Source organism: Ranitomeya imitator, chromosome 1, assembly GCF_032444005.1.
Source record: "Ranitomeya imitator isolate aRanImi1 chromosome 1, aRanImi1.pri, whole genome shotgun sequence".
In the NCBI taxonomy this organism is placed as follows: domain Eukaryota; kingdom Metazoa; phylum Chordata; class Amphibia; order Anura; family Dendrobatidae; genus Ranitomeya; species Ranitomeya imitator.
In genome coordinates this window covers 1,182,981,791-1,183,007,307 of record NC_091282.1, presented here as the reverse complement: position 1 = coordinate 1,183,007,307, position 25,517 = coordinate 1,182,981,791, and the positions used below count along the sequence as shown (strand labels likewise).

General features: G+C 40.7%; 1 protein-coding gene across 1 annotated transcript in view; it reads left to right on the top strand.

Annotated features, from left to right (window-relative positions):
- CPZ (carboxypeptidase Z) overlaps positions 1-23,297 on the top strand; it is a 153,549-nt gene extending 130,252 nt beyond the window's left edge. Inside the window, exons 9-11 of the mRNA XM_069744760.1 lie at positions 7,260-7,399; positions 21,247-21,346; positions 22,667-23,297. Of these exons, the coding sequence (XP_069600861.1) occupies positions 7,260-7,399; positions 21,247-21,346; positions 22,667-23,028 (602 nt within the window). The 3' untranslated portion in view covers positions 23,029-23,297. The remainder of the gene's footprint in view (positions 1-7,259; positions 7,400-21,246; positions 21,347-22,666) is intronic.
- The last annotated feature ends 2,220 nt before the right edge of the window (positions 23,298-25,517 follow it).

Genomic DNA, 25,517 nt, shown 5'->3' with positions numbered 1-25,517 from the left:
ACACCTATAATAGGCCTAAGTATTTTTAAGGGCAAATGGAGCCTCCTGATTCCTCACTGCAAAACATTTTTTGTCCCAAATTATTTGGATTAGCAAAAAGGTCCTCTTGGCTGAGCTGAATATTAGGCCTAACTATTTTGATGAACAAATTTGACTCCTGGTTCCTCATTGCAACACAGTTTTAGCACAATCTAGTTAGATGCCAGATGATCAATTTTGCACAGGACAATATCCTAGCTAGCTAATGGACAAGTTCACTTTCAGCAGCAGCATGAGGGCCTCTGTGTGCTGTTACACTGAGAAAATGCCACCAGCAAAACAAGATGTTTGCTTTTTATATGGACAGGGACATGTGACTTCAGTAGAAAATCACAGAAGACCTTGTGTCATGACATTGTGGATGGATTCTGTACCCTGATTGGCTGCTGGAATGTACACACGTTAAGTTAAAAAAGAAATATAATAAAATGAAAAATTACATTCCACAGCTCCATTGACCTAGACACACCTCCTCCCTTCATAAAACACGTTCATCATACAGCATCATTTTCCTAGTCAAAGTGAAAACAAAACCATTAGTGGAAACCAAATTTTGCTGATTTTGAGGAAAAATGCTTGGGAAAGCCAACACGAATCCGAATGTGCTGCGTTCGTGCTGAATTTGAGATGATCGATCTTGTTCGTAAAACATCCACCAATGTCTAGTCATCAAGCCGTGTTAAGTCAAGAGGTCTTGTCTGGGAGAAGGTCGTAAAGCAAGCGGATAGTCTAATATCAAGCCGAGGTCATAGAACAGGAATAATAAGAACAAACAAACAGGAGCACAGCAGTATGCACCAGGATATCAATGCTATTGACTGGCATTCGAGTCGGAGCTTCTGGGTTTTAAAATAGTTGAATGCCCCACCCAGAACTCTCGGGAAGGAATGATCAAAGCCTACCCCAAAAATTACTCATAACTCATAACTCCCTTATAAAGCAGCAACTAAAGTCGATGGGAAAAAAACAGGACTGGCGCCGTCATGTGTCACAAGCCACAAAGGTACCCAACGTCCAAAGTGGAAGGAGGCATGAATTGGTGCACAAATGTTAAAATGGGTTTGGTGGGTAAAAAGTACTTGCCCTGCAAATGGGTGCTGGCAATTCATGCTACGTATATAGCAGAAGGTCCCTATGGCATTACAATTGGTCTCTATTTTACCACTACTCTTACTTCCTCCTTTGCATGGGCGCCTACCTTTTTAGCAACACCAGTGCTCCACACCACTGCGCATCTTAACATTGATTTTTGCCAGTATTAACCCTACAGAAAGTTGCAACCAGGCAACGCTCATTACTGATAACCAAGTGGCAAGATTTAGCTATGCTGCCATGTATTGTATGTTTGCATGCAAAACATCAGCAACAAGAAGGAAAGACTGAACAATTTGTATGGACAAATACGGCAGAACAATTGTCACAAAAATAAATACAAAGGGGAAACAAAATAAATAGCATAAGGGAAAATAAGTGTTAATTATGGTCCATGATGAATCTGCTCCTGTCTTGTAACACAGATCAGCATAGTAACACAGATCAGCAGATTCATCGCTGCTTTGTTGATCATGTGAATTTCAATTTCAGAATAGTCGGATTTGCTCAAATTTGTCTTGAAGTCTGTTTACTTTTCACAGTGTTCTTATTCTACTCAGATCATAGATCAAACCAGAGAATCCCGACAAAGGGCTTCATTATCCTCTGTTACAATTACAAATATGCTTATTTTCCAACAACATTTTGAGATGTCTGAAAAGTTCTGAAAAATCTAAATTCCATCTGTTATACATTGAGGTGGAATGTCTAAGACTTGTGCAGGAAAGGGTTATTAGTAGTAATGAGCGAGTATACTTGTTGCGAGTATACTCGTTGCTCGGGTTTTCCCCAGCACGCTCGGGTGACCTCCAAGTACCGTATTTTCCGCTTTGTAAGACGCACTTTATTTCCCCCAAATTTGGGGGGGGGAAATGGGGGTGCGTCTTACAAAGCAGATATACCGCTTACCGTTACAGGCTGGGATGAGGGGGTGTCCGCTGTTACCCGCTGCCGCCCGCCGCCGCCCGCTGCCGCCCGCCACCGCTGCCGCGGTTGTCCGCTGCTGCCCGGGAGATCCTGGAAACTCCGATGCTGCGGGGGGCTCTGGCGACATTTTGTGAAAGACCAGAGCCCCCTGGCAGTTCGTCCATGCGTTCCTGTATGACTGACTTTGGAAAATGGCCGCCGGAATCTCGGGAGATGAGATTTCAGCGCTGAGATCTCATCTCTCGAGATTCTGGCGGCCATTTTCCCAGAGTCAGTCATACAGGAACGCATGGACGAACTGCCAAGGGGCTCTGGTCTTTCACAAAATGTCGCCAGAGCCCCCCGCAGCCCCGGAGACATCCCTGCAGCCCCTGAGACAGCCCTGCAGCCCCAGAGCCCCCCTGCAGCACAGGAGCCCCCCTGCAGACCCCCTCATCCCAGCCTGCAGCAATGCTCCACTCCTGCCTCCAGCACCGACCCTGGGACCCTGATCCACTGCAGCCACAACCCCTGGTGAGTAATAAGACACATGGATTATAAGATGCCCCACCAATTTATTAAAAAGTTTTTTTCCTATTTTTCTCCTCAAAATTTGGGGTGCGTCTTATTATCCGGAGTGTCTTACAAAGCGAAAAATACGGTATTTATGACTGCTTGGAGATTTAGTTTTCATTGCCTCAGTTGAATGATTTACAGCTACTAGCCAGCTTGATTACAACCCCTGGCAAAAATTATGGAATGACCGGCCTTGGAGGATGTTCATTCAGTTGTTTAATTTTGTAGAAAAAAAGCAGATCACAGACATAGCACAAAACTAAAATCATTTCAAATGGCAACTTTCTGGCTTTAAGAAACACTAAAAGAAATCAAGAGCAAAAAATATGGTAGTCAGTAATGGTTACTTTTTTAACCAAGCATAGGGGAAAAATTATGGAATCACTCAATTCTGAGGAAAAAATTATGGAATTACCCTGTAAATTTTCATACCCAAAACTAACACCTGCATCTAATTAGATCTGCTCGTGTTAGGGCTAGCGAAATGCATCAAATAATAAGATAGATTAAGGTGCGTTCGCAGCCCGGGGTCCACCGTGGAGAGATGGAACCTGCTGCCAAGTAATGACGGACTATATGGCGGTACAATGTGAATACACACACGGGTTAACTTCACCCTGTGTGAAGCAAGCGAACCCTGTTGCGTCACAGGGCCGCAGTACCGCACATAACAAAACTAATAATTGAATAGCACGAGAGTGCGAACTCTGTCGTACTGGCAGACGCCACTAACCACCCTGACTTGGGTTAAAGAAGCGCTCTAATGGCACGTGGCACTGTACTGGCGGTCACAGCAGTAGGCGCTGTTTCGTGGGTAAACACTGTGAGTACAGACGGGCGCTAGATTGCAGCCATACACCTTACGTGAACAGTCATACACAAGGGATGGTTTTTTTAAGGAACGACTTGCACTCATCAACACACACACGATTACAATTGTACACTAGCGCATGGCCGTGCGGTCATGCGAAGCTTATATAGCTGCAGCACGTTCAGGACCTTCCAATAAAGGACCAATGGGAAGCTGCCACAGAAGTTAGCTCCTTCAGGACCTTCCAGGAGGACCAATGGGAACCGCTGCAGCATCTGAGCATGTGACCCTCGATCTCCAATGGGAGATCTCACCCTGGGCATGCTCAGAAGGGAAAAAGCAGGACTTAGTCCCAAAAGCATCTGCTCGCCGCTGCCCAGCACTGGCTTCAATGGCAGAAGCAGGAAAAGCAGCAGTAATCCTATGCACAGAGTGAGACTGAGCAAGACGCTGGGAACGACGTCTCCGCTGAGCAGACTCCACTGTGGCTGGAGAAGAATGGGAGACCGCAGCAGAGATGGTTCAAGATTCCCCCTGTGCAGAGGCAGGAACTCGACACCTAACAGCTCGTTAGTCTGCATTTAAAAAGGAGTGATAACACCTTGGAGAGCTGTTGCACCAAATGGACTGACATGAATCATGGCTCCAACATGAGAGATGTCAATTGAAACAAAGGAGAGGATTATCAAACTCTTAAAAGAGGATAAATCATCACGCAATGTTGCAAAAGATGTTGGTTTTTCACAGTCAGCTGTGTCTAAAATCTGGAGCAAAGACAAACAACATTGGAAGGTTGTTAAAGGCAAATATACTGGTAGACCAAGGAAGACATCAAAGCGTGAAGACCGCAAACTTAAATCAATATGTCTCCAAAACAGGAAAAGCACAACAAAACAAATGGGGAACGAATGGGTGGAAACTGGAGTCAATGTCTGTGACCGAACTGTAAGAAACCACCTTAAGGAAAAGGGATTTACATACAGAAAAGCTAAACAAAAGCCATCATTAACACCTAAACAGAAAAAAACAAGGTTACAATGGGCTAAGGAAAAGCAATTGTGGGCTGTGGATAACTGGATGGAAGTCATATTCAGTGATGAATCACGAATCTGCATTGGGCAAGGTGATGATGATGGTACTTTTGTTTGGTGCCGTTCCAATGAGATTTATAAAGATGACAGCCTGAAGAGAACATGCAAATTTCATTGATGATATGGGGCTGCATGTCAGGTAAAGGCACTGGGGAGATGGCTGTCATTACATCTTCAATAAATGCTCAAGTTTATATTGATATTTTGGACACTTTTTTATCCCATCAATTGAAAGGATGTTTGGGGATGATGAAATCATTTTTCTAGATGATAATTCATCCTGCCATAGAGCAAAAACTGTGAAAACATTCCTTGAAAAAAGACACATAAGGTCAATGTCATGGCCTGCAAATAGTCCGGATCTCAATCCAATTGAAAATCTTTGGTGGAAGTTGAAGAAAATGGTCCATGACAAGGATCTAACCTGCAAAGCTGATCTGGCAACAGCAATCAGAGAAAGTTGGAGCCAGATTGATGAAGAGTCCTGTGTGACACTCATTAAGTCCAGGCCTCAGAGACTGCAAGCTGTTATAAACGCCAGAGGTGGTGCAACAAAATACTAGTGATTTTTTTTGTCTGTTTGTTTTTCATGATTCCATATTTTTTTCCTCAAAATTGAGTGATTCCATAATTTTTTCTCTAAACTTGGTTAAAAAAGTAACTATTACTGACTACCACTTTTTTTGTTCTTGATTTCGTTTAGTGTTTCTTAAATACAGAAAGTTGCCATTTGGAATTACTTTAGTTTTGTGCCATGTCTGTGATCTGCATTCTTTCTACAAAATGAAACAACTGAATGAACATCCTCCAAGTCCTGTGATTCCATAATTTTTGCCAGGGGTTGTACATGTGGGGATTCCCTAGCAACCAGGCAACCCCCACATGTACTCAGCCTGGCTAGTAGCTGTAAATCATTCAGCGGAGGCGATGAAAACTAAATCTCCGAGCAGTCATAAACACTTGGAGACCACCCAAGCAAGGAGTAAACTATATTAAAGTATATTTATTTATATTTCATACAGCGCTAGATAGCTTAAAAGCCGGTAATTCAATTGCCGGCTTTTGCTATCTCCTGATCAAACCCGACAGGATATGAGACATGGTTTACATACAGTAAACCATCTCATATCCCTTATTTTTTTACAGAGTAGGAAACTGGCTATTAGGAGCAGTGCCTAGTAAAAGGACTTTAACTAGGCACTGCTCCTAATAGCCAGTTTCCTACTCCACACTGATGAGGGGCAAATACCCCGAAACAGATGTCTGTGGATGGATACCATGTTTTGGCATAGGTGGTTTTCCTTTTTGGATGCTGCCCTTCCCGTGGTTGTTCCTTCCCGGTGAAAGACCTGGCTATTTATTGCTTGCGTTGAGAAACACGTGATGGTGTCTCCGCGGCTTTTCTACATGTATCAAAGAATCTCTGGCGCGCCCATTGGTGCGCTAAGATCATTTATGTTTTGTGAGCGTGTGGAACCTAACGGTAGTGTGGACTTGTCTGCGTGCGCTCAGGGCAGGCGTATAGTCTTTAGAATTCCGGCAGGAGTTAGTGTGCGTGCACATGCTGTGTTTGTACCCACTACCGGTTCCTTTGCCCCAGTGAGGGTACCGTTCTCCTGTGAAGTTAACAGGGTTCGTGTTTAGCGCCATACCTGCTCTGTTACTGTGCATGAGTGACACAGCTCTACTGCGGAGCGTCTTTTCCGTTGCTGTGTGTGATTGACACAGCCTTGTGTGCTATACACTGAGCGACAAGCAGTGCGAGCTAACTAGCGTTCTCTGTCTTGTTCCACCATTGTTCATGCTAGTATTTTTTTAATGGATTGCAATGTTTTAATTCATGTTAAGTGGTACACTTTCTGTTACAAAAGAGCGAGAAAACAATATGCCAAATAATGCATATTAATATAGTAATTTATGTAAATTGCATTTTTTGCGCATGTTAAGAATTGTTGCAACATAAATATAATTGTTCCACATCTTTTTTTTTTTTAAACAGCTATTACCTGTCCAAACATGCAACTGTTTGGCAACTTTTATATCGAAAGGCATTCATTATTATATCGCAAACTAATGTCAAAAGGTTAACCGTACCCCCCTTTCTTGTCATTTTTAGGGTATGTGCACACGTTGCAGATTTTGCTGCGGATCCACAGTGTTTCCCATGAGTTTACAGTACAATGTAAACCTATGGGAAACAAAATCCACAGTGCACGTGCTGCGGAAAAAACCACGCGGAAACGCAGCTTTTTTTATTTTCCACAGCATGTCAATTCTTTGTGCGGAATCTGCAGCGGTTTTACACCTGCTCCAATAGAAAACTGCAGATGTAAAACCGCAGCGGAATCCGCAATAGAATCCGCGATAAAACTGCAGCGGTTTTGCACTGCGGATTTATCAAATCCGCTGCGGAAAAATCCGCAGAGGATCTTTCTACGTGTGCACATACCCTTAAGCTTTGAGGCAGGCACTTAATAATTAATTATGTAAAACATTAATAACTTTGGCTTAGACATAACTTTGAAATGTTGAAATCTTCTAAAAAAATTTGGACACGAATGGAATGAAAAATGTCCCCCATTGTGCTTAGTAGCAAAAAGAAATATAATGGTTGATTCCTGGAGAACATGCATGATGATTTTCTTAGGAACGTGGGCCAGTTGTTTTCAGTTATATTCTTCGTCACTACGAATGGTTTGTACTGTACGAAACTACCGGTCTCATGTCATGAAATTCTTTTCTAGGAATGTCAGACTTCAGTTATCTCCACACCAATTGTTTCGAACTTACCCTGGAGCTGGGATGTGAGAAGTTCCCAACTGAGGACGAACTGTATCCTGCCTGGCAAGACAATAAAGAATCTCTGCTGAGCTTAATTGAAATGGTACAGGGCAGCGCTTCAGCATGCAGAATTATGACAAAATATTTCACTAATATGTCAAGTCCCACTGTTAGTGAATGGGAATAGACGGGGAGTAGAAGGAGGGGAGGAAGGGGTCTGTATTCAAGACGTTTATCAAATTGAGAGGAAGTTTCAGCCTTCTCCTCTCATGACAGTCCTGATATTTCAGGTATGAGTCCATGTTTTGGGGCAGGCCAAATAACTGAGTGTATTTAATTCCAGATATAACCTTTGTCATTCTTCTTTTCCTCATCTCCGATGTTGCCAATTTTACATTCCATTGCACCAACGGGGATTCTTTATTTAATCTTTTTTCAAATGACCTCTAATTTTAGATAGGACTTTCCATATAAAGAAAGGGATAACACATTTCCAAAATTCAAGTCCTTCAATGTAGGAATTTGTTGCACGGCCATTACACGGGATCGCAGCATAATCTAGGCAGCATACAGCTTTGCAGCATTTAGATGGAAAAGTTCTCAGGAGACAATAACATTTTCCAAAAGAGCACACACCCCTATGTTCCTGCATCTTCACTTACATTCTTTGTTATTATCGCCAGAACTAAAAACACAGATGTACAAAAAGTAAAGACGAGCAAGTTGATTCAATGGAAATCAAATTTTTGTTGAATTTTTTGGGGAATTCACTGAACCCAGTGAATTCAAGCAACTTTTTGTTCGCCTTTACACACATTACAGATGATTGTATCAACCAGAAGAAGATTATATGATCTTGTGCCCAGCTGGGCAGCCTTTCCCAAAGTGACTAGCAGTGATCACTTCACAAAGTGTAGTGAAGCCCATCAGGAGGCACTATCACGGCCTGTATAAAAGCAGAAGCAGGGAATGCAGCTACCATTTTGGGGTGAATCTGGATAGTGAGAGGACATCACCACTCACATCTCTTAATCATGAATTGCCATAAATTCCCTCATCCCTATCAAAACGTCTGTAATTTACAATAAGATAAGGCCAGCCTTAGAGTTTTCTGTTCCGACGTCATGTAGAAATAAAAAAAAAAAAGAAAACTTAAAGCAAATGTATAACTGCATTTTTCTTAAGATCTTGAGCGAAAAATGCAAAAAATATCAAAACAAGGAAAATTATTCAAATTTCTGATACTGTATGATATTGAGATAATCCACTGTATCATATCATACAGGATATATTATATTTAGTTTTAACATTTTTAATACATTACTCATTTGTGAATATTTATATTTTTATAAAATGTAATTTCACTTTTTTTTAGTTTTAGGTTAACGCCGTTTGAAACTTTGAGGCAAATGTAAATCATCCCATAAACCAAGCCTTCCCTTTTTATTATTCTAGTCATATTACATTTTGGGATACGTGTGGTTATTTAAAATGTCTTGTATAAGAGTAACAGACAGACTAACAATTTCCTGCCAAAAATTTGCATCCACAATTTTCGGTGGAGGTTGCTTTGATTTTTTTTTCTTCTCTAATCCAAGAATGTTTTTGAAGTGCAGAGTCCAAAGTATTTTTTTTTCCGCTCATTTCCTTCCATAAAGTGGACTCGGTTTTCGAATTCATTCCAATTTTTTAATTTTTTTAATTTTTCAATTTATCAATTTATTAGAATTTCATAAGTAAGGTAGAAAGTAAGGTAAACACCTTAGCAAAGTCTAATTGTAAGCAGAGATGTCCTTGGATCGTGTTACATGTTTGGCTTTTCTTTATCCTACTTACTGCTTCCATGAAGTCTAGACATGGTTTGAGGTTTTATGATTATGACCGACCATTGTCCCAGATCCACCAGCCATATTTAATTCTGTAATTACGAACTGCTACTGAGGATGTTATATCTATTATAAATCTCTTGTTAGGGTGTTAAAGGTTAAGTGATGTTTCATATTATTGTAACTAGAGTTGTTACTCCAGGGGAACCGTTTCTGAAAATCTGCACAACACATGGCGAATAGATCATGGCTGGTCACGAGTCAGACGTTAGCTTGAGTCGGTCGATTTGCATTTCCTCTCACGTGAGTAGTTTGGTTACATAAATGGTCCAGAGTCGGGTTAAGCACAGAGAATATTAGCTTACTGTGCCGAAAGGAAGCTTAATGATTTCCTTTAGAGAGGAAAAGAGAATGGATGCACTGAGGAAGCAAGATGGACAGCTCAGAATTTAAAGCTTTTACCTGCAGGCATGTGTAATTGATAGCTTCTCCATGAAGAAGTAAAGTTCCTGCTGCAGCCAAGGAAAGACTATGAATAACTGAATAACTTATACAGTATCCCCGTGTGTGCATTTTATTCAGAAAAAAATCCCCTTGATGTACATACGATGTGTGGAAAATCACTTAAATGGAACTTTAGTTAAAAAAAAATTCCAACTTTTTCGGAACTGTTGTCATTTAGCTGGATCATAGGTCGGAATGTTGATAAAAATATAGTTATTTGGTCAAGGAATAAAGACATTTGTGTAACTAAACACAGTTTCATTGGAATGATCACATGATATTAACTGTGTTTGTATAAATTCAGTATATTGTCATTCAACAACATGAATCATGGTGCCTGAACCCAGATTAACATAGTTATTTACAGAGTTTTCTCACCATTTAAAAGTTTTATAAGTAAAATAACTCTTGGATCAGTGGGGGTCTGGCACTGGGAGCACCAATCGTAAGTACAGAGCTCATAATAATAGCTGAGCAGTGCCATGTACCTCTTTAGATGGGACCATTATGAATGAAGCTCAATGGGAACTCAGAATTTGGTGTAAATTTTGTTTTGAAGAACTTTTCTCAATTTAGACATTTATGGCTTATGCACAGAATCATAGAAAAGAAAAAGACGTGCACTCTTGCTACGATGGTGCTGACTGGACGTGGAGTTATTCCACAAAATGTAATCTCAAGGATAACCAGTCGCACTCAGAAGTCTTTTAAGTTGCAAACAATTTAGAATTTTATTTTCAAAACACCAAAATTAAATGATTCACTGCAATTGAGACAATAACGTATTCCAATGATATAAGGTAACGTTTTGACCCACTGGGTCTTTATGAAACCTTACTTATAGTAGAAAGGCAAGGAGAGGAAATATTTAATGAGACACCACTGCAGTCTCCAGATGCAGCATACAAGTAGCCCCTAATGGGACTCCAGCACCTCTCATGAAATATTTCGTCTCCTTTCCTCTCCTTTGCCTTGAATCATTTAATTTTGGTGTTTTGAAAATAAAATTCTAAATTGTTTGCAACTTAAAGGACTTATGAGTGCGAAAGTTTATCCTTGAGAGTATTATTATTATTATTATTATTATTATTTATTGTTATAGCGCCATTTATTCCATGGCGCTTTACATGTGAGGAAGGGTATACATAATAAAAACAAGTACAATAATCTTAAACAATACAAGTCATAACTGGTACAGGAGGAGAGAGGACCCTGCCCGCGAAGGCTCACAATCTACAAAGGATGGGTGAGAATACAGTAGGCAAGGATAGAGCTGGTCATGCAGCGGTTTGGTCGATCGGTGGTTACTACAGGTTGTAGGCTTGTCGGAAGAGGTGGGTCTCCAGGCTCTTTTTGAAGGTTTCGATGGTAGGCGAGAGTCTGATGTGTTCTGGTGGAGGGTTCCAGAGTAGGGGTGATACGCAAGAGAAATCTTGTATACGATTGTGGGAAGAGGAGATAAGAGGGGAGTAGAGAAGGAGACCTTGTGAGGATCGGAGGTTGCGTGTAGGTAAGTACCGGGAGACGAGGTCACAGATGTATGGAGGAGACAGGTTGTGGATGGCTTTGAACGTCATGGTTAGGGTTTTGTACTGGAGTCTCTGGGCAATGGGGAGCCAGTGAAGGGAATGACAGAGGGGAGAGGCCGGAGAAAAGTGGGGGGACAGGTGGATTAGTCGGGCAGCAGAGTTTAGAATAGATTGGAGGGGTGCGAGAGTGTTAGAGGGGAGGCCACAGAGCAGGAGGTTGCAGTAGTCAAGGCGAGAGATGATGAGGGCATGCACTAGGGTGTTTGGAGATTCTTGGTTGAGGAATGTACAGATTCGTGAAATATTTTTGAGTTGAAGTCGGCAGGAAGTAGAAAGGGCTTGGATATGTGGTTTGAAGGAGAGATCAGCGTCAAGGATTACCCCGAGGCAGCAAGCTTGTGGGACTGGGGAGAGTGGGCAGCCATTTACTGCAATGGATAGGTTTGTTGGGGGGGTCGCATGAGATGGGGGAAAGATGATGAATTCTGTTTTGTCCATGTTAAGTTTCAGAAATCTAGTGGAGAAGAAGGATGAAATAATGGACAGACATTGAGGGATTCTGGTTAGTAGGGAGGTGATATCTGGTCCAGAGATGTAGATTTGTGTGTCATCAGCATAGAGGTGATACTGAAAGCCATGAGATTCTATGAGCTGTCCCAGGCCAAAGGTGTAAATGGAGAAGAGCAGGGGCCCTAGGACTGAACCTTGTGGGACTCCGACAGATAGTGGGATAGGTGAGGAGGTGGTGTGTGAGTGGGAGACGCTGAATGTCCGGTCTGTTAGGTATGATGAGTTCCAGGATAGGGCCAAGTCTGTGATGCCAAGGGATGAGAGGGTCTGTAATAATAGGGAATAGTCCACTGTGTCAAAGGCAGCCGACAGGTCGAGGTGGAGGAGGACAGAGTAGTGTCGCTTGCTCTTGGCAGTTAAGAGGTCATTGGTGACCTTAGTTAGGGCAGTTTCAGTGAAATGGTGTGACCGGAAGCCAGATTGTAAGCGGTCAAAGAGGGAGGAAGAAGAGAGATAGGAGGACAGTTCAAGGTAAATGTGTTGTTCCAGTAGTTTTGAGGCATAGGGGAGAAGTGATATAGGGCGATAGCTAGATACAGAGGATGGGTCAAGAGAAGGCTTTTTGCGATAGGTGTGATGGAGGCATGTGTAAAGCTTAAGGGGAAAACACCAGTTGTTAGTGATAGGTTGAAGAGTTGGGTTAGGGTTGGGATGAAGACTGTGGTGAGGTTTGGGATTAAGTGGGATGGGAGCAGGTCAAGTGCACAGGTAGTGAGATGCGATCTTGAGAGTAGAGTGGAGAGTTGATCTTCTGTAATGGTGGAGAAGTTGGTTTTGGAGGCGGAGGGCTGGGAAGTCGGGAGGAAGGGCTCTGGGGGTTGTTGACCAAAACTGTCTCTGTTGTTATATCTGATGAGTATACACAAAATCAGGCGGACAATTAATGTTTTTTTTTATTAAAATATATAGAAATAATTGATTTAGGACCCGATTAATTAAGACTGGAATTGTATATGCCAGTCTTAATGAAGAGGTGTTTTGGAGTGGTACACACCACTTAATGAATGCGGCACATCTTCACAATGGCATGCGCCTTGGCAGAAATGCTACTGTAGTCAAGGGCTGGAAAACATTTCTGGAGCTAAAAGTCGCAACATTTTTGTGCAACTCCTCTTTGTGGAAACATTTTCTGACTTCTTAAAGTTTTTCTAATGGTTTTCTGGTGTCAATATTTTCAAGACTCAATGCCCTAGTCTCTATTGTTTCCTGTATGCGACTTTCAGAATGGGGACCCCCATTCTCCTGATAAGTTTAGCCTTGCCATGAATGTCTTTTACTATACTATCATTTATAAGTGTGAAAGGTACCTTAGGTTTAACACTTTCTGAACCATAAAAGTATTACAAATTAAGAAAAATCCTTATATTCATTTTACCGCTAACCTCTCCTACCCCTTTGTTCCTTACCACCACCCGTCTGGTGATCCCCGCATATTTGGATTGCTGAACACATCTAAAGATGCAAAGAGGACTGAATAGTTGGTGGTGAAGGGTCGGAGAGGTGAGCAGTGAAGTAAGTATAAAGATTTTTATTTTTTACAATTACGTTAATTATGCTCTGGGTTCTGGAGACATCCCAGAACATAATAAAGGACATTCAATTTGCAAAGTATAACTTCTCTGTGAATTGAATTTTCAAGGAAAATTGCATGAAAGGAACTATTTAAATTTTGCCTGATCCGCTTATCTCTATTGAAAACACATGAATGAGCTCAGCATGTACAGTTGTGCTCAAAAGTTTACATACCCCAGCAGAATTTTTGCTTTCTTGGCCTTTTGTCAGAGAATTTGAATAATAACGCCAAAACTTTTTCTACATTCATGGTTAGTTGTAGGGTGAAGCTATTTATTGTCAAGCTACTGTGTTTTCTCTTTTTAAATCATAATGACAACCCAATACATCCAAATGACCCTGATCAAAAGTTCACATACCCTGGTGATTTTGGCCTGATAACATGCACAGAAGTTGACACAAATGGCTTTGAATGGCTACTAAATGTAACATCCTCACCTGTGACCTGTTTGCTTGTAATCAGTATGTGCACATAAAAGCTGAGTGAGTTTCTGGGATCCAGACAGATTCTTGCATCTTTCATCCAGCCACTGACGTTTCTAGATTGTGAATCATGGGGAAAGCAAAAGAATTGTAAATGGATCTATGGGAAAAGGTAGTTGAACTGTATAAAACAGGAAAGGGATACATAAAGGTATCCAAGGAATTGATAATGCCAGTCAGCAGCATTCAAACTGTGATTAACAAATGGAAAACCAGTGGCTCTGTAGAAAAATAACGTGGTGAGGTAGGCCAACAAAAATGTCGTCCACAAATGCTAGGAAAATTGTTCGGGATGCAAAGAAAAACCCACAAATAACATCAGCTGAAATACAGAATTCTCTGAAAACTAGCAGTATGGCTGTTTCAAGATGCAGAATAAGAATGCAATTGAAGAAAAATAGGCTCTATGGTCGAGTCACCAGAAGAAAGCCATTACTGCACAAATGCCACAAAGTATCTCACCTACAATGCGCAAAACAGCACAGAGACAAGCCTCAACACATCTGGAGCAAGGTATTTTGTAGTGATGAGACCAAAATTTAACTTTTTGCCCACAATCATAAACGTTACATTTGGAGGTCAACAAGTCCTATGAAGAAAGGAACACTATTCCTACTGTAAAGCACAGAGGTGGATCACTGATGTTTTGGGGATGTGTGAACTTCAAAGGCACAGGAAACTAGGTCAAAGTTGAAGGAAAGATGAATGCAGCATGTTATCAGCAAATACTGGAGGCAAGTTAGCACTCATCAGCCTGAAAGCTGCGCATGGGACGTACTTGGACGTTCCAACATAACAACGATCCAAAACACAAGGCCAAGTCGACCTGTCATTAGCTACAGCAGAACAAAGTGAAAGTTTTGGAGTGGCCATCACAGTCTATTGCCCTCAATAACATTGAGCCACTCTGGGGAGATCTCAAGCACGCATTTCATGCTAGACAGCCGAGGAATTTACAGGAACTGGAGACTTTATGCCAAGAAGAATGAGCAGCTTTACCATCTGAGGAAATAAAGAACCTCATCCACAACTAACACAAAAGATTTCAAGCTGTCATTGATGTTAGAGGGGGCATTACACGGTATTAAGAAATGGGGTATGTGAACATTTGATCAGGATCATTTGGATGTTTTGGGTTGTCATTATGATTTAAAAAGAGAAAACACAGTAGTTTGACAATAAATGGCTTCACCCAACCACCAACCATGAGTGGAGAAAAAGTTTTGGTGTTATCATTCATATTCACTGAAAAAAATTCCAACAAAGCAAAAATTCTGTTGGGTATGTAAACTTTTGAGCACAACTGTATGTATATGGCATAGAAAGGGAGAGATAAATTAATATCAGATATGTATGGCCAGGCTTATATGAGCCAAGTAGAGAGTACATACTTTCTATGGGGTGATAACATAAGAAAATGTTCCTTTATCATCCTCTGGAGTCGATGCAGGGGGGAAACACCAGTAAAAGACGGATCTTATTTCTTTATCCCACAGTTTTTTACTTTCCACTTCTCTCTTACACAAATATAGAAAAAAAATTTAATTATGATCCCTAGTTTCAAATTAGTGCTTCCACATATGTTCTTATCAGTTAAAAGGAACCTGTCAGCAGGATTTCACCACCCAAACTATATGTCCATGTAACTGTTTTAAAGACAAGTCCAGCAATACTTTTACATGGCCAGTCCTTTCCTCCATTACTGAAAAATCAGCATTTGAATGTATATGCAGATTTGGCCAAAGATCTATTTGTAGATCTGAAGCCTCTGTCACTCAAGCTCTATTCCCTGGCTGGCAGTATATCCTCCTACTTGACTAACATCTCCATTGTCTGAAGTCACACAGCATAGAGGCTGTCAGTTAAGTAAGAGGAGATGACAATGGGTGGGGAAGAGAGCTGGAGTGACAAAGGCTTCAGATCTTGAAAAAGCTCTTATATGCATATCAATTCAAATGCTGATTTCTCAGCTGAAGAGGAATGGACAAGACTTGACATTGAAAGAGCTACATGCACGTATAAATAGCTTGGGGAGGGGAGGGGGAAATCATGCTGACAGATTTCCTTTAAAAGATTAATCATGATAAATATAAGTATTTCATCGTTGACCCTATTTGTGTTTATCACAAGCAGTGATGGTTATTTTTCTTCCAACTGACCGGAGTTGAGTTTTTATGTCTTCACATTACTTTAACTAACAGTGAAACTATTGATACAGTTGCCGGCCTCACTGGAGCATTGGAGGCTCTTTGTGCACAACATTAATGTTCTTTGTGGCGAGTTTTATTACAACTTAAGTACTAGAGTTCAGACCACTAAGTCCATTCTATTTTACAGCTCTCCAGTGAAACTTTGTGTTTGTGAGCCCAATAAGGCACAATAAAATCCATACACATTACACATTAAAGCTTTCAAGATTGAAGATTTGAGCAGTGGAGACACTGTGAAAGTCTAGCTCATCCACAGTGAAGAGCAAATACAGGGCTCTGATAAAATCCACTGATAACGATGAGTCAATTACTTTATCTATTGTTAAAATTTGCCAAGACCAATCTAGAATATTACACACGGATGTGCAACAGATCCACTTCTCGGGATGTGAGATACCTGCTGGATTGATTATCTTATATCTGGATGAAGCGGTTTCATGTAATTATTTGACGTCCTTACAGAAGCTTGTTTAGGAAAGTACAGTACTTAAGTAAAGTGTCTAAGATGACAGTTCGAAAGTCAATATTCCCAGGTACACTGAGCAGACTCTTGTAATTAGCGTTTTCTTCAGTAGGACTAGATGGCTCAATGAAATACATTTTGCTTCTCATTTCGAAATATTCACTGAGTAGAAATGCCCTGCTGAGTTTAGGTTGTTCTGAATATTGTCCCATTGTGAAGCCTAAGGCTGATTAAACCACATCTGTAATTAGATTTTACAATACAAACTGTATATTGTATTAAATAGAGCCTCTTTGACCTGATGATGCTGATGGACTTTGAAAATCTACGTTAGAGTGGCTGTATAATACGTTTTTCAAGTTTAACTCAATCACCTCCCAACTAGCCTCGTTGACTGCTCCTCAGTGTCCTTCCTCAGCTGAAATCTCATTCTGCTCAGCCCAATCTGAAGTTTTGTTAGGCCTCATTCATTCATCCATTTTTCTTGCGTATGAGAAAAACGGATTATTTTGATCAGAGTGTCATCTGTTTTTCTCGTATGTCAAGAAAAGAAACATTTGTCCACTTTCTCTTATGTGACAGTCTGTGAAAATTGGACTGCGATCAGATGCAATACGATTGCGGTCTGATTTATATTCAAGGACCTTTAGGCTTTCATTGCTGATTTTGATCAGACCCTTTGATCAAAATCAGGCATGTCTCTACAAAAGATCACAGACATGTGAATGGACCCATAAACTATCACATGCACAAATGCTATCAGTGAAATCCACCATATGTGAAAAATTTACATCTGTTTGAGGCCTGGAGTCTAGAGATGAGCAAACCCGGCAAAATTCAAATTTGCGTGGATTTTCCTGGGAAATTCAATTGGCAGAGAAATGTATTCTGATTAAATGTCCCATAATATGCTATTGGGTCTCTTAAGACCTCCAGAATATAATAAGTGTAATACCCCATAACTTCCCTCTCTAGAATCACTGAAGGGGAGCTTGCTCATCTTCTCTCCAAATCATATCTCACCACTTGTGCACTTGACCCCATCACATCCCACCTCCTCCCCAACCTCACCACCACACTAATCCCATCCCTAACCCATCTCTTCAACCTATCACTAACTTCTGGTACCTTCCCCACTGCTTTCAAACATGCCACAATCACACCTATCCTCAAAAAGCCATCCCTTGACCCAAGCGCTATGTCCACCTATCGCCCCATATCTTTGCTCCCATTTGCATCCAAACTCCTTGAGCTGCACATCCATGCTGAACTTTCCTCTCACTTTGCATCTAACTCTCTTTGACAACCTACAATCTGGCTTCCGTCCCCACCATTCCACTGAGACTGCCCTGACCAAAATTACTAACGACTTGCTTACAGCCAAAGCTAACAGACAATTCTCTATACTCCTCCTTCTAGACCTGTCCTCTGCCTTCGACACAGTTGACCACTGCCTCCTACGACAGATCCTCTCTTCCTTTGGGGTCAAAGACCTCGCCCTATCTTGGATCTCTTCACACCTTACCAACCGCACATTTAGCGTTTCCTACTCCCATACTACCTCTTCATCTCGCCCCCCTCTGTTGGTGTCCCTCAAGGCTCTGTCCTTGGGTCCTTACTCTTCTCAACCTATACACTCGGCCTGGGACAACTCATAAGGTCCTATGGCTTCCAGTACCATCTATATGCTGATGACACTCAGATCTACCTCTCTGCTCTCCAGAATCCCAGAGTGTCTATCAGCCATATCCTCCTTCTTCTCCTCTCGCTTCCTCAAGCTCAATGTGGACAAATCTGAACTAATTATCTTTCCTCCATCTCGTATATCTTCCCTACCTGATCTATCTATCAAAATAAATGAAATCACATTTTCCCCTGTCCCCAAAATCTGCTGCCTCACAGTAACCCTGGATTCTGCCCTGTCCTTCAAACCACACATCCAAGCTCTCGCCACCTCCTGTCGACTCCAGCTCAAAAATATTTTCAGAATCTGTCCTTTCCTCAACCCTCACTCTACCAAAATGCTTGTGAATGCCCTAATCATCTCCCGCCTCGACTACTGCAATATCCTCCTCTGTGGCTCACCTTCTAACACTCTCACACCCCTTCAGTCTGTCCTTAACTCTGCTGCCCGACTAATTAATCTCTCTCCTCGCTACACTCCTGCTTCCCCTCTTTGCAAATCCCTTCACTGGCTCCCAATTCCCCAGTGTATCCAGTTTAAACTACTAACACTGACCTACAAAGCCATCCATAACCTTTCTCCTCCGTATATTTCCAAACTAATCTCCCAATATCTTCCCTCATGTAATTTCCGGTCCTCCCAAGACCTCCTTCTCTCCTCCATGCTTATTCGCTCCTCACCCAATCGCCTCAAAGACTTCTCCCGAATATTCCCCATCCTCTGAAATTCTGTGTCACAACACGTCCGGGTATCCACTACATTTGGATCCTTCAAAAGAAACCTTAAAACCCACCTCTTCAAAGAAGCTTACAACCTGTAATGACTACACGGCCACCTCAACACCATCGGAGCTACTGCAACCCCAGACCTACTGTCTCCTTTCCCATAATCCTGTAGAATGTAAGCCCACAAGGGCAGGGTCCTCTTCCCTCTGTATCAGTCTGTCAATGTTAGTTTTGTTTACTGTAAGTTATATTTGTATTTTGATCTAACCCCTTTTCATGTACAGCACCCAGGAATTAATGGTGCTATATAAATCAATAACAATAATAAAAGTAATAATATATATAGAAATACTTATACTCGCCTTACCAGTCACCTGTCTGACCCCTTTACTCCTCACCATCACTGATCTGGTCCTTGTTGCAACTTTTTAGCATTGCCGCTCATGCTCAATCCCTCAGTTTCTTCATACCAGCCATGACTTTTGGCTCTGATGAGGCCTGGGACGTTTCTGCACAAGTGCATGTAAGGTCACAATGTTACGACACGTTATGACCTTGCAGATGCATGTGCGGAAACATCCCGAATCTCATCAGAGCATGAAGTCCTGGACAGGATGAAGAGAACCTGAGATTAAGCGTGAGCAATAGTGATGAGCGAATATACTCGTTACTCGAGATTTCCCGAGCACGCTCGGGTGTCCTCCGAGTATTTTTTAGTGCTGGGAGATTTAGTTGTCTGGTTGCCAGGGAATTCCCACATGTACTTATGCTGGCTAACAGATGTAAATCATTCAGCTGCGGCAAGAAAAACTAAATTTTCAAGCCCTAAAAATACTCGAAGGACACCCGAGCTTGCTCGAGAAATCTCGAGTAACGGGTATATTCGCTCATCACTAGTGAGCAATGGTGATCAGAAGATGCAATGAGAACTGGACAGTTAACAGCGAAAAGCAGAGGGTCCAGAGAGGTGTGTGGTGAGGCTTGTACTAGGAATTTTTTTGAATTTTTTAAAATCATTTATTGTCCATTTGCAATATTCGAATGGAGTTCAATTAAACTTGAATATATTAATACATCTCTAATGGAGACTGAATAAACTTGGACTCATGAGTAGTGTTGAGCATTCCGATACCGCAAGTATCGGGTATCGGCCGATACTTGCGGTATCGGAATTCCGATGCCGAGATCCGATATTTTTGTGATATCGGGTATCGGTATCGGAAGTGTAAAATAAAGAATTAAAATAAAAAATATTGTTATATTCACCTCTCCGGCGGCCCCTGGACATCAGCGGGAGGATCCGGCGTCCGGCACGGCTTCTTTCTTCAAAATGCGCGCCTTCAGGACCTGTGGAATGACGTCCCGGCTTCTGATTGGTCGCGTGCCGCCCATGTGACCGCCACGCGACCAATCAGAAGCCGCGACGTCATTCCTCAGCTAAAGTCCTAGAATGAGCGCCTTCTAGGACCTGAGGAATGACGTCGCGGCTTCTGATTGGTCGCGTGGCGGTCACATGGGCGGCACGCGACCAATCAGAAGCCGGGACGTCATTCCACAGGTCCTGAAGGCGCGCATTTTGAAGAAAGAAGCCGTGCCGGACGCCGGATCCTCCCGCTGATGTCCAGGGGCCGCCGGAGAGGTGAATATAACAATATTTTTTATTTTAATTCTTTATTTTACACTTTAATATGGATCCCAGGGCCTGAAGGAGAGTTTCCTCTCCTTCAGACCCTGGGATCCATGAGGATACATTCCGATACTTGATGTCCCATTGACTTGTATTGGTATCGGATATCGGTATCGGCGATATCCGATATTTTTCGGGTATCGGCCGATACTATCCGATACCGATACTTTCAAGTATCGGACGGTATCGCTCAACACTACTCATGAGCTGTCTCACTCTTTTACTGTACTCATAATATGTCCATTTTAGTTTCAGGACTGTATTGATATGTATTTTCAAAGTAAGCATACCAGTCACATCAGTTTTATTTCCTAACTAAGAAATGTTTTTACTAATGCATGCAGCTTGAAATTTACAGGGGCCTGTCATCAGATTTCACAATACTTAGTGGAAATGGCCAGCGGTCATCAAATGTGTAAGAGAAAGTCTCAACCATCTCCTGTCAGATGATATTAGAGAGGAGAAAGAGCGGCCATTTTGAATTTAAACGCTCATTACTTTTGTTCTACAATGAGATAAGCCCCCGCTACAGATATGGATGGCAGTTAGGAGGGATAGTTGATGTGTATGGCCACCATTTAAGATCCTTAGTTTCATAATTACCATAAATTTCATTTCTTTTATATACAGTAGGTTAATATTATATTTTCTATTGAAACCTAACAAAAGTCCCTAAAATTGATTGTATTTTTATTAGGTTCATCGCGGTATTAAAGGAGTAGTTAAGGACGAACATGGGAATCCAATAAAGAATGCACGAATTTCAGTGAGAGGAATTCGCCATGATATAACGACAGGTATTATTATACAAGTCTGAGCATTATACAATTATATTTATTCATATACCATATTTATTATAATGAATGAGACCAGATTTTTTTTATAAGAGGACTGGAAAGATATTTTTTTTTGCTAGTCATATATTTTAAGAATTATATAGCATCACAATAATCGGTTGTAAAACATATAAAAAAAGACAATAACAATACCAGAATTGCAGTTTTTTGTTGACCCTCCTTACACCTAAAAAAATAAAAATGTGATCAATAAGTCATATGTGCCCAAAAATGGTACAAGTATAAAGTGCAACTAACAAGAAATAAACCCTCAAACTATTTAGTCTATGGGAAAATAAAAAGTCCATGGGTCTCAGCAAAGTAGAAAAACATAAAAAAAGTAAATTCGTTATTCTCGTTATCGTATCGACCTGCAGGAAAAAAGTGGTGTGTTAACTGCAGTGAACGGTGATTGGAGTTTAAAAAGTGAAAATAAAAAATCCCAAATTACATTTTATTCATTGCACCTCCCAAAAAGTGGATTAAAGTGATCAAAGTCATATGTAAATGAAAATCGGAGCCATGAAAACTGTATCTTATCCCTTAATAAAATCAGCTCTCACAGATCTCTGTTCACAGAAAAAATGTTAAGCTTATGACTCTCATAATATGGTGATACAAAAATAAAAGATTTTTTTTTTCAAACAGTATTTATTGTATAAAAAGTAATAAGAAAGAAATAATACTATTATTCTCCACCCTCCCCAGAATTGTGTAGCAAATCAGGCTTCTGGAATATAACATTGAAAAAAAAATGTGTGGACTTAATTGCCAAGTTAGGTTTGGTCTTTAAGGGGTTAAGTTGCTAATTCGAAAGTGTTTTTAATATATTTTGTTGAACATTGCTATTTTACACTTAATATTTAGGTGGGCAGGAAATCAAAATTCTTGGTAAAATCCACATGATTTGGCAAATTCAAATTTTGTCAGATACGATTATATCTAGTTAGAAAGTCTTAAAAAATGTTTAGTCTATTAGAAATAAATTGGAATAAGAAGTAAATATAAATAATAAGAAAACTTTGAGAAATGTGAAAACTGTTATACGATTTTTCTGATAGTTACCGAAACCTCTGTTTGTCCTCCCTGTTGTTTTTGCAAATTATCCCAATTTATCTTCATATGTGCATTTTGTATGAGCTATGAATTTTTTCTCCTACCACTGTTATCTGACCTCCTCTGGGAGAGCTTTTCTAGATGCTGTTTCATCATTTATTCATAATAATAACTATTGATTATATTCTCTTAGCCAACAAAATTTTCTTTGTTTGTTTTATAAAGCTGAAAATGGAGATTACTGGCGACTCTTGATTCCAGGTGTCTACGTGGTCTCTGCAGAAGCCTTTGGCTACTCTAAGGTCTCCAAGAAGATTACTCTTCCACCTAGTATGACCCAGCCTGGACGAGTTGACTTTGTTTTGAACCGCGTTGAGATCAAAACTCGCAAATATGATAAACTTATTCCCGAAGATATCTATGAACGATATGACCCACTCGATTCTTATGATCCTCATACACAACAGGGTCAACGAGAAGAAGGGGAAGGAGATGAACAGTCTCAAGATGGAGAAAAGCCTTGGTGGTGGTCATATTTTAGCATGTTGGGCCATAACAGGCCATCATGGCTACTTAAAAACAACTAACTATTAATTTCTGAATTTTAAAAGGCAACAATTTCACTATTTTATTTTTTATATGTATTTTGTGTTGGTAGTCACAATTTAACCTACCTTATTTGCTTTAGTGATTGTCCATATGGCCATTACATTTTTTTTTATGCCCATGTTTTTTTTCTTTCTTCGAATGATGTTTAGGAATATTCCTGTATATAATTTATATATTTTTATGACATTGATGCTGTGTACAAATAAGTCACAACATGCAGAAATAAACTCAATTTGATGTTGCTGAACTGATTCATAGTTAACTGAGTTGCGCTTCATCAGCAGAAGATTGAAAAAAATCTAATACTAGCATTTTTATTCCGAGCAAATCTATTTGGGATAAAAGGCATCTGCAACAATTATCTTCTGCAATATATCAAGCAAATATGGGACTGAGTGGCTGGAAAATGCTCCCGCCAGAAGCTAACTTTCTTACTAAATCCTGTTTTACTGAGGGCTTTGCTATGTTTGGCAACAGGTTTCTGCTAATAACCAAGAAAAAATTATCTTTCACAATTGGTGCAGAATCCAACCAGAGGAGCAGCACTTTTAGACCTAATACTATCTAATAGACCTGACAGAATAACAAATCTGCAGGTGGTTGGGCATTTAGGAAATAGCGACCACAATATTGTGCAGTTTCACCTGTCTTTCACTAGGGGGACTTGTCAGGGAGTCACAAAAACATTGAACTTTAGGAAGGCAAAGTTTGAACAGCTTAGAGATGCCCTTAATCTGGTAGACTGGGACAATATCCTCAGAAATGAGAATACAGACAATAAATGGGAAATGTTTAAGAACATCCTAAATAGGCAGTGTAAGCGGTTTATACCTTGTGGGAATAAAAGGACTAGAAATAGGAAAAACCCAATGTGGCTAAACAAAGAAGTAAGACAGGCAATTAACAGTAAAAAGAAAGCATTTGCACTACTAAAGCAGGATGGCACCATTGAAGCTCTAAAAAACTATAGGGAGAAAAATACTTTATCTAAAAAACTAATTAAAGCTGCCAAAAAGGAAACAGAGAAGCACATTGCTAAGGAGAGTAAAACTAATCCCAAACTGTTCTTCAACTATATCAATAGTAAAAGAATAAAAACTGAAAATGTAGGCCCCTTAAAAAATAGTGAGGAAAGAATGGTTGTAGATGACGAGGAAAAAGCTAACATATTAAACACCTTCTTCTCCACGGTATTCACGGTGGAAAATGAAATGCTAGGTGAAATCCCAAGAAACAATGAAAACCCTATATTAAGGGTCACCAATCTAACCCAAGAAGAGGTGCGAAACCGGCTAAATAAGATTAAAATAGATAAATCTCCGGGTCCGGATGGCATACACCCACGAGTACTAAGAGAACTAAGTAATGTAATAGATAAACCATTATTTCTTATTTTTAGGGACTCTATAGCGACAGGGTCTGTTCCGCAGGACTGGCGCATAGCAAATGTGGTGCCAATATTCAAAAAGGGCTCTAAAAGTGAACCTGGAAATTATAGGCCAGTAAGTCTAACCTCTATTGTTGGTAAAATATTTGAAGGGTTTCTGAGGGATGTTATTCTGGATTATCTCAATGAGAATAACTGTTTAACTCCATATCAGCATGGGTTTATGAGAAATCGCTCCTGTCAAACCAATCTAATCAGTTTTTATGAAGAGGTAAGCTATAGACTGGACCACGGTGAGTCATTGGACGTGGTATATCTCGATTTTTCCAAAGCGTTTGATACCGTGCCGCACAAGAGGTTGGTACACAAAATGAGAATGCTTGGTCTGGGGGAAAATGTGTGTAAATGGGTTAGTAACTGGCTTAGTGATAGAAAGCAGAGGGTGGTTATAAATGGTATAGTCTCTAACTGGGTCGCTGTGATCAGTGGGGTACCGCAGGGGTCAGTATTGGGACCTGTTCTCTTCAACATATTCATTAATGATCTGGTAGAAGGTTTACACAGTAAAATATCGATATTTGCAGATGATACAAAACTATGTAAAGCAGTTAATACAAGAGAAGATAGTATTCTGCTACAGATGGATCTGGATAAGTTGGAAACTTGGGCTGAAAGGTGGCAGATGAGGTTTAACAATGATAAATGTAAGGTTATACACATGGGAAGAGGGAATCAATATCACCATTACACACTGAACGGGAAACCACTGGGTAAATCTGACAGGGAGAAGGACTTGGGGATCCTAGTTAATGATAAACTTACCTGGAGCAGCCAGTGCCAGGCAGCAGCTGCCAAGGCAAACAGGATCATGGGGTGCATTAAAAGAGGTCTGGATACACATGATGAGAGCATTATACTGCCTCTGTACAAATCCCTAGTTAGACCGCACATGGAGTACTGTGTCCAGTTTTGGGCACCGGTGCTCAGGAAGGATATAATGGAACTAGAGAGAGTACAAAGGAGGGCAACAAAATTAATAAAGGGGATGGGAGAACTACAATACCCAGATAGATTAGCGAA